General features: G+C 54.2%; 2 protein-coding genes across 2 annotated transcripts; one reads left to right on the forward strand and one right to left on the reverse strand.

Moving 5' to 3' along the window:
• Positions 1-403: 403 nt before the first annotated feature.
• Positions 404-6,058, forward strand: LOC143857428 (uncharacterized). The gene is made up of 5 exons (XM_077367853.1): positions 404-1,245; positions 1,414-1,731; positions 1,837-3,954; positions 4,150-5,119; positions 5,471-6,058. The coding sequence occupies exons 1-5, from the start codon at positions 404-406 to the stop codon at positions 6,056-6,058; spliced, it is 4,836 nt and encodes a 1,611-aa protein (XP_077223968.1).
• Positions 6,059-7,074: 1,016 nt separating this feature from the next.
• Positions 7,075-8,289, reverse strand: LOC143857429 (uncharacterized). Its single transcript, XM_077367854.1, has 3 exons — positions 8,139-8,289; positions 7,636-8,042; positions 7,075-7,548 (listed from the first exon to the last, which is right to left on the reverse strand). Exons 1-3 carry the CDS (start codon positions 8,287-8,289, stop codon positions 7,075-7,077), a joined length of 1,032 nt encoding a protein of 343 aa, XP_077223969.1.
• Positions 8,290-9,912: the final 1,623 nt, after the last annotated feature.

Here is a 9,912-nt window from a genome sequence, read left to right on the forward strand (position 1 = left end):
CGGGGGTAGTTTGGTAATTACACAGAGTAGGCGAGCTTGAGCCTATAGCTGGTCGACACCTGTCTGGGAGCATTAACTCCCCAACTACCCCAATTTCTCCCTATAAAAGGGCCTTCAAAGCTCATAAATCAGGGTATTGAAAATCTCACCCACCACTCTTAAAAACACCCTCTTCACTCCGGCTCATACTGACTTGAGTGTCGAAGGGCCTGTCCGGAGTACACTCCGGGTCGGTCATTCTGACCTCGTTTGCTTCTGTGCAGCACACAGCTCATCTGGACTCTACATCCCTCCAGCTCGGCTCTTACGTCACTGCCATATCTGTTAACCGATTTTGGGCCTAACAGATTGGCGCCATCCGTGGGACCCCAGAACTAAAGGCTGTTCCAACCACTTCACAAAAATGGCAGGACGCAAGAGTGCGCGGGTGCCAACCGCACGTACCACCCGAGCCGTGCTACCCGGCAGGACTCGGAGTGAGCGACTCGCCTCGCTGGTAGTGGCAGCCTCCGCCACGGCTGAACAAAACCAGCCTCGCTCCGTAAATCTTAACTCCATGCCGACTCCAGAGCAAGTCCAAGCTCTCTTCCACCAGATGACCGCTCTCGTTGGCCAGTATCAGCAGCTGCTCCAGGCACCTCCCCAACCTCCTCCGGAAGCTCCACAACCTGTCCTCGAAAGGTCAGAAATTCACAGGGGAGGGTCGTCGCGTCGTAGTGAAGACCGGACTCGCCATTCCCCCGGACAAGTCCGTCACCCCATAGCCAGGCATGCTCAGACAGAGCCGCACCGCCGTAGGAGGTCTAGGTCTCGCTCTGCGCAAAGGCGCCGAGCTCATGAGGAGCGCGCGCCACGGGCGAAATCAGGGTCCCGTCGTCGGAGCCCGGAGAGCCACTCCGGCTCTGCCGCAGGCCAATCCGTGGGGAGAAACAGGTCGCCAGAACATAAAGACGACCCGGTGATGCGAAGGATAGAAGAGATGGGTCACAGAATCGAAGAGCTGGCTAAGGATCAAGGCCGGCCTGTGTCCAGGGCGTTCTCGAGCAGAACGCCGTTCACCGACGATGTGATGAGTGCTCCAGCACCAATGGGGTTTAAAATGCCAGCTATCCCGCAGTATGATGGGACCACTGACCCCGTCGACCATTTGGAGACGTTCCGGACGTTGATGCTCCTCCACGGTGCGTCAGACGGTTTCCTCTGTAGAGCATTCCCGACAACCCTCACAGGTGCAGCTAGGGATTGGTACTCAAGGATCCGACCGAACTCCATCAATAACTTTGAGGACTTCGGAGAAGACCTAGTTCGTCACTTCATGAGCAGCCGCAGGCCAAGGAAAACAGCAGCATCCCTGATGACCTTGCGGCAGGAGGATAATGAACCTCTCAAAGCCTTCGTCAGCCGCTTCAACAGGGAGGCGCTCCAAGTGCCAGATTTGGACCCCTCGGCCGCTACGAACGCGCTTCTCACGGGCGCTAAATCGAATGATTTCCGCCGAGCAGTGGCCCGCCGGAATCCTCATTCCCTGGCAGACCTAATGTCCGGGGCAGAGGAGTACATATCAGTAGAAGAGACACTGGCAGCTCTGGACTCGAGTCGGAGGAGAACCTCTGACGACAGGAACCAAGACAAGCCCCATGCTAAGCAGCGCAGGGACGACAAGGTCGTCAGAAGGGACAAATCCCCTCACAGGAGGGAAGAAAACTTCACCCCTCTCAACACCTCGCGGAGGCATATACTGGCGGCCATCAGCGGAGAAGAGTTCATAAAATGGCCAACTCCAATGATCTCCAAGGGAAACAGGAGAGACAAATCGAAGTACTGCCGGTTCCACAGGGACCACGGACACGATACAGACGATTGCCGACAGCTGAAGGAGGAGATCGAGCAGCTAATCAGCAGAGGCTACTTGAAAAAATATGTCCGGAGTGACACCCGCGGGAGTGACCCCAAGGAGAAGGGTCCCCAGGGCCGAAGCCCTCGGCGGTCTCAACCGCCCCCAGTCCGAAGACAGTCTCCATCGCCGCCCAGTCCACCACCAGAAGCACACGGCTCCCAACCAAGAGGAGTCATTGGCACAATCATGGGAGGCCCGGCGGCTGGAGGCACCTCCTCTGCTGCTCGGAAAGCATATGCGCGCCGGGTCAACGCCGTGCATACATGCAGCAAGAAAGCGAAGACGGAGAATGAGATCTCCTTCTCGGACGCGGACCTGGACGGCCTGATATTACCACATGACGACGCCCTAGTCCTGACTATGCTCGTCGCGAACTGGGAGCTGAGGAAAATCCTGGTAGACAACGGGAGCTCAGCCGACATTCTGTACTATCACGCCTTCGAAAGAATGATGATAGGTGACGACCGCTTAAAGCCTGCAAACTCAGATCTTTTCGGCTTTTCAGGAGAAGTGGTCAAGGTTGAGGGACAAATCGAGCTCCCTGTCCTCGTCGGAGAACCGCCCTGCCAGGCCTTCGCCATGGTCAACTTCCTAGTAGTGAGGGCTACCTCGGTCTATAACGCTATTTTAGGACGGCCTGGCCAGAACCTGATCCGCGCCGTCGCGTCCGCCTATCACCAGAAGATGAAGTTCATAACGCCCAGTGGCGTGGGAGAAGTTCAAGGAGACCAGCCGCAATCTCGGGAATGTTATGCAATGGCGCTTAAAGGCAGAAATGCGACGGAGTCGTTGCCAATCGAACTACTGGACTTGAGGGACGAAGCTCAGGGAACTCAGCCCGCCGAAGACCTTGTCCCCGTTCCCCTGTGCGAGAAAGATGACGAAAAGGTAGTCCAGATCGGCTCCTCTCTTGACGACGACGTCCGGCACAACCTCACCCAGTTCCTCCAGGACAATGCGGATGTCTTCGCATGGGCCCCCACGGACATGCCCGGCATCAACCCGGAGGTCAGTTCGCACAGACTAGGTGTCGACCCGACCTGCAGGCCGGTGAAGCAGAAGAAGAGACACTTCGCCCTCGAAAGGCAGATGGCGATCAGAGAAGAGGTGGAGAGACTCCTAAGAGCTGACTTCATCCGAGAAATCCAGTACCCGGACTGGCTGGCAAACGTAGTTCTGGTGAAAAAGGCCAATGGGAAATGGAGGACCTGCGTCGACTTCACGGATTTGAATAAAGCCTGTCCAAAGGACAGCTACCCGCTCCCAAAAATCGATCAGCTCATCGATGCCACAGCGGGTCACGAAGTGCTCAGTTTCATGGACGCTTTCTCCGGATATAACCAGATCAGAATGTATGAGTCAGATATCCCGAAGACCTCCTTCGTAACGGATCAGGGGACTTACTGCTACCGTGTCATGCCCTTTGGCCTTAAGAATGCTGGGGCCACGTATCAGAGGCTTGTAAACAAACTCTTCCGGAATCAGATTGGCCGCAACATGGAAGTGTACGTCGACGACATGCTGGTGAAGAGCCTAAGCTCGCAAGACCATGTCGCCGATCTAGAAGAAACGTTTCAAGTCCTGAGAGACAATAAGATGAAACTCAATCCCACCAAGTGCACTTTTGGGGTCAGCTCGGGGAAGTTTCTGGGGTTTGTGGTCAGCCAGAGAGGGATAGAGGCCAATCCGGAAAAAATCAAGGCCGTGGTGGAGCTCGCTCCCCCGAAAACCATCCGAGAAGTGCAACGACTGACAGCGATGATAGCCGCGCTGGGGCGCTTCGTCTCAAAATCTGCAGAGAGGTGTCTCCCTTTTTTCAACGCAGTCAAAGGCCTCAAAACCTCGCCCTGGACAGAGGAATGCCAAACCTCCTTCGAGGAGCTGAAGCAGTATTTGTCCTCTCCACCGCTGTTGACAAAGCCGGAGCTCGGTGAGGAGCTAATCTTGTATCTATCTATAAGTACCCTGGCTCTGGCTGCGGTCCTAGTTCGTGAAGAGCGCAGCCAACAGAAACCGGTCTACTACGTTAGCAAAGCCTTGCACGACGCCGAAATAAGGTACCAGCGGGTCGAGAAATTGGCTTACGCGCTGGTAATGGCAGCCAGGAAGTTGAGACCGTATTTCCAAGCTCACACGATAAAGGTCCTAACTGACCAGCCGCTTAGACAAGTCCTCCACAAGCCAGATACTTCGGGACGATTGGTTAAATGGGCCGTGGAATTGAGTGAATTTGACATCCGGTACATGCCCAGGCCCGCGATCAAGGCTCAAGTATTGGCAGATTTCGTAGCTGAGTGCTCCATCCCCCAGCAGATCGCCGAACCTGAAATCGCCCAGGCCCCAGCAGCGAAAGGTACTACCACAGCCGGAGAACCGGCAGAAGATGAAGCCAGAGCAGGAACCATCCCCATGCTGCCAGTTGAGCATGATTTTTCAATCGCCGAAGCACTGTGGGAAGTGCACGTGGACGGATCTTCAAACAAGGCTGGTTGCGGAGCCGGTCTGGTTTTAACCGGGCCCGACGGTTTCACACTAGACTACGCCTTGAGGTTCGGCTTTCGCGCTTCCAACAATGAGGCTGAGTATGAAGCACTCCTCGCTGGAATGAATCTTGCAGTCCAGACCGGAGCCCAGAGATTGAAAGCTTATTATGACTCCCAGTTGGTCGCCAACCAAATCCAAGGTATATACGAAGCCCGCGATGAGCGAATGATTAAATACCTCTCCCAGGTCCGGCAACTATCCTCCAAGTTCAGAAGTTTCGAGGTTGTCATAATCCCCAGAACGGACAACACAAAGGCCGATGTACTGTCCAAGCTGGCCGCATCCGGATACACGACTCTCGGGAATATATGCATGGAGTTCCTACAGGCCTCCAGTATCGAAAGAAAGGCTGCTGAGATAATGCAGGTGGAACACGAGCCCTGCTGGATGGATGAGATCGTCGACTACCTGCGTAGTGGGAAACTGCCTGAGGCCAAAAGAGAAGCGCGCAAGGTGATCCAAAGAGCAGCCCGTTTTTCACTTGATGGCGAGAACTTGTTCAAAAGATCCTATACTCTCCCATACTTAAAGTGTCTCCGGCCCAGCGACGCCACGTATGCCCTGCAGGAGACACACGAAGGTATTTGCGGGGAGCACTTGGGGGGCAAAGCCCTGGCAATCAAAGTCCTCCTTAGAGGTCTGTACTGGCCAACGTTGAGACAAGACGCGCTGACCCTGGTAAAGAGATGCGAGAAATGCCAAAAGTTCTCCCCCACCATTCATCAGCCCGCCGTGTCTATGGCCCCAATTGTCAGCCCGCTACCCTTCGCTATTTGGGGAATGGATATCTTGGGCCCCTTCCCACCGGCCTCCGGAAGGCGCACCTTCGTAGTGGTGGCGATTGATTACTTTACCAAATGGGTGGAGGCTGAACCTCTAGCCCAGATCACCGAACAGAATGTGCAGAACTTCTTCTGGAAATCAGTAGTCTGTAGATTCGGGATTCCTCGCGTCCTGATAACAGACAACGGCAAACAGTTCGACTGCCGAAACTTTCGGAAGTTTTGCTCCGACCTGAAAATTGAGCAGCGGTTCACCTCTGTAGCACACCCACAGACCAACGGGCAGACAGAAGTCACAAACCGAATCCTGCTACAAGGGATCAAGAAAAGACTAGACGAGAAAGTTGGTCGATGGGCAGATGAGCTGTATCACGTCCTATGGGCCTATCGCACCACCTCGCGCACACCAACGGGCGAGTCCCCATTCAACCTGTCCTTCGGAACAGAGGCGGTAATACCTGTCGATGTAGGCACCCCGTCCGCTAGAATTTCCAACTTCAACGAACAGCTCAACGGTGACGGGCTCCGCGCGAATCTTGACTTATTAGAGGAGGCCAGAGAAGAATCCCGAATAAGAGTCGCCGCCTACAAGCAGAAAATATCTCGCTACCATGACTCGAAGATACGTCCTAGAGAGTTTCGACTTAGAGATCTTGTCTTAAGGAAAGCTGCTATCTCCCAACCCAAGAAGGCTGGAAAGCTTTCCCCAACCTGGGAAGGGCCTTACCGAGTAAAAGAGGTGATTCGCCCGGGCAGTTATAGACTGGAAACACTCGAGGAACAACTGTTACCACATGCCTGGAACTCGAAGAACCTTCGCAAATATCATCAGTAGCAAAGTAGCCGACACACAAAAAAAAAACTTTGTAAATATCTCCTGAATGTGAATGAAAGAACCTTCTCTTTTTGCAAATGCCTTCGTGTCTGTCAGATTTCTAAACCCAGTTCACTAAAGCTAGGGTACTCAACGTTTGGTTCGCCACGGCTCGTCTCCGCAAAGACCGGGAGCCCACTCCTGGTCCGGAACCAGCCCGGATGCAAAAACCAAAGCTCCTTCGAAACCCAGTTCACTAAAACTAGGGTACTCAACGTTTGGTTCGCCACGGCTCGTCTCCGCAAAGACCGGGAGCCCACTCCTGGTCCGGAACCAGCCCGGATGCAAAAACCAAAGCTCCTTTGAAACCCAGTTCACTAAAACTAGGGTACTCAACGTTTGGTTCGCCACGGCTCGTCTCCGCAAAGACCGGGAGCCCACTCCTGGTCCGGAACCAGCCCGGATGCAAAAACCAAAGCTCCTTCGAAACCCAGTTCACTAAAACTAGGGTACTCAACGTTTGGTTCGCCACGGCTCGTCTCCGCAAAGACCGGGAGCCCACTCCTGGTCCGGAACCAGCCCGGATGCAAAAACCAAAGCTCCTTCGAAACCCAGTTCACTAAAACTAGGGTACTCAACGTTTGGTTCGCCACGGCTCGTCTCCGCAAAGACCGGGAGCCCACTCCTGGTCCGGAACCAGCCCGGATGCAAAAACCAAAGCTCCTTCGAAACCCAGTTCACGAAAACTAGGGTACTCGACGTTGGTTTCGCCATGGTTCGTCTTGGCAAAGAATTAGGAGTCCACTCCTAAGTCCATGACTCCTACCTGGAGTGATAGTTACGCATCATACAAAAAGAAAACAGTATAAACTAGAGACGGACAAGCATTGAAGAGTTAAACAAACAAAAACTCTTTCCATTCATATGTTGGGGCCTCAGAGGACCATTACAAAAGGGAGTTGGGCCTCCAAGGGGCCATTACAAAAAGAAATCACGCAATCGCCAAAAAAAAAAAAAAAAAAAAGGAGGAGAAGAACTCAGGGCGCCTCATCGCCCCCATCCCGCGCTGGATCTGCCCCCGGGGGCAAGAGTGCGTCAGCTGCGGTCGGCTCCTCGCCAGTGAGCGTCGGTGGATCAGGTATAACCATCCTCGACAGGTCAACGCCCGGATTGGAATCCTTGACCTGCCCAAGGCAGTCAAAGAACCCTATCTTGTAGGCCTCACTGGATAGAAGAAGGAGTTCGTCCTCCTTCTCCTGAACGGCAGTCGCCTGCCTCGACAGGGCTCTCTCCCTCTGATCGTTGAGGGCTTCCGTCGCCTCCTCCTTCTGCGCGGCCAGCTGAGCGGCAAATTCTTCTCCCAGCCGCTTGATCTCTTCGGCAGATTTTTCCACGGACCTCTTCAGCTCCTTCGCCTCCTTCTTCAACTTCCCATTCTCCTCCTCAGACTTAGTTATAGCATCGGAGAATTTCTTACTCTTCCCCCGCAGATCATTGAAGTACACTCCGATCTGTAAAAATGCAGAGGAGCAAGTGTTAACACAAGCAAACAAAGCAGAAGGGAAGCAAAGAGTAAGCGTACTCGTCAGCCATCTTACCTGATAAAGAGAAGAGAATACGGCCTCTTCGGCCGTAGCCGGCGGCTCGTGGAGAACCTGCTGCTTGTCTTTGTCAAGGATGCATTTAGTCTGAATCTCTACAGCCACCCGGCTCTCTCCAAGGCCGGAATCAGTCTTTTGGACGGCCCAGTTCGGCCGAAAAACGTTATCACCGTGCCTCGACGGGGGCGGAAGGGTGCCAGCAGACGTCGCCACGGTCTTCGAGGATCCTGCGCCCCGGCCGGATGAACTCACCAGTTTCACCGAACTCTTGGGCTTGGGCTGGGGCGGTGCGTCCTGGGTCGGAGCCGGACTCGCCGTCTCTGGAGCCTTCCTTTTCTGGCCCTGACGGACAGTCCCGAAGGCCCCCTTCCTCATCTTATCCACTAGCGACTGCTGCTGCATCTCTGAAAGATAGCCAAAAACGAAACCAGTCAGGGACAAAAACAAAAAAAAAAACAAAGGGGCGGAGAGACGAATTTTAAAGGAGGCTATCTACGTACGTGCCCGGGTCGCAGTACTAAGGCCCAACCCAACCAAAACCTCTTCCCCTTGGAAGTCTGAACAATCAACAGGCCCCTCATGGTCCAGCACATCCCGAAGTAGAGCGAGGGTTCTCGCATCTTCACCCTCGAGAAACGGTTTGCGACTCATCGCGACTGTATCCGGGGTTCCCCATTTCAAAGGGACCGGCCAAGGCTCGCTGGACTCCGTGTCCTCAACATAAAAGAACTTGTTCCTCCACAGGTGTATGGAGGTGGGAATGCCAGTGATCATTTTTATCTCCGGACGCTGGCTAATGTAAATCCAACCCCCACCCTTGTGCTTCTTCAATTGCGCACACGCGCGGAACAACGGTACTGACAAGTCCCTCCGAAGCCGGCCCCGAATGAGGTATACAAACCCCGTAAGCAGCCTCCACGAGTTCGGCGCCACTTGGGCCGGAGCTAGCCCGTAATGCTGAAGCACCGAAGCGAAGAAGGGGTGTAGAGGAAATCGGAGTCCGGCCCTCAGTGACTCGTCATATATACAAATGTCGGAGCTCTCGTTACAGGCTCTATCTCCCTCCATCGCCTCCCTCAGTCCAAACCTGGATGGGATGCAGTACTTATCCCTAATCACTGCCATGGCGGACTCATCCAGGTAGTTCTCCTCATTGAGAGCCTGTATGTTGTAGGTAGGGTTGGCATCCATACGGGCCCGTGCTACGACCTCAACGGCCCGGCCTGGTTGAAACGTTGTGGACGCCTCGCCGGCGTCACTACCAACACTCCCCCCTTGTGGAACGTAACTATCCGTTAGAAGCGGAGCGGTGTTCAGGTCTAATATCGCCTCGTCCTCCCCCTCCTCATCACTACCTATAACAGTCACACTCGCCATTTTCGGGGCCGGTGACCAAGTAGGCCTATCCTCGATCCTAATCAACGATCTAGACCCTGAACTACTAGAAGACGATTCCCCCGAACCGGACTCAGAACTAGAGCTACTAGACATGAAAGCAGGAAAAGAAATGAATGAGACGCGCTCAAGAAAAATTACCGGATCACACTGAATGCTCCCGAATCCACCGCCGTTCACAAAAACTACACGGCCCGAACTGACCCTCGCCGAACTGGACTTCGCCGAACCGACAGAGGAAAAAGAAGGGAGAAGGAGGAAAAGTAAAAAGTGAAAGTGAGAAGGCAAAACCCACTCTTATATAGATTTCTCTGAGGCGGTTTGCATTAAATGAAGGGCGCACGTCTCGAGGACGCCCGAGGGGTGCCACGTGTCTCGTATTAACGGCGGGCACAACTTTCGAGATAAGTTCCAAGCAGCCCGCCCCAAGCCGGACTGGATATAAGGCGTTTCGCAAAACGACAAAAGCAGCCCGGCCCAAGCCGGACTGGATATGACGCGTTTCGCTAAACGACAAAAGCAGCCCGGCCCAAGCCGGACTGGATATGACGCGTTTCGCTAAACGACAAAAGGCAGCCCGGCCCAAGCCGGACTGGATATGACGCGTTTCACAAAACGACAAAAATTAGTCCGGCCCAAGCCGGACTGGATCGCTAAACGACAAAAGGCAGTCCGGCCCAAGCCGGACTGGATATGACGCGTTTCACAAAACGACAAAAATTAGTCCGGCCCAAGCCGGACTGGATCGCTAAACGACAAAAGGCAGTCCGGCCCAAGCCGGACTGGATATGACGCGTTTCACAAAACGACAAAAATCAGTCCGGCCCAAGCCGGACTGGGTCGCTAAACGACAAAAGGCAGTCCGGCCCAAGCCGGACT

The sequence above is a fragment of the Tasmannia lanceolata genome, unplaced genomic scaffold, assembly GCF_043159265.1.
Source record: "Tasmannia lanceolata isolate RefF3 unplaced genomic scaffold, GAP_Taslan_0.1 ptg000024l, whole genome shotgun sequence".
In the NCBI taxonomy this organism is placed as follows: Eukaryota; Viridiplantae; Streptophyta; class Magnoliopsida; order Canellales; family Winteraceae; genus Tasmannia; species Tasmannia lanceolata.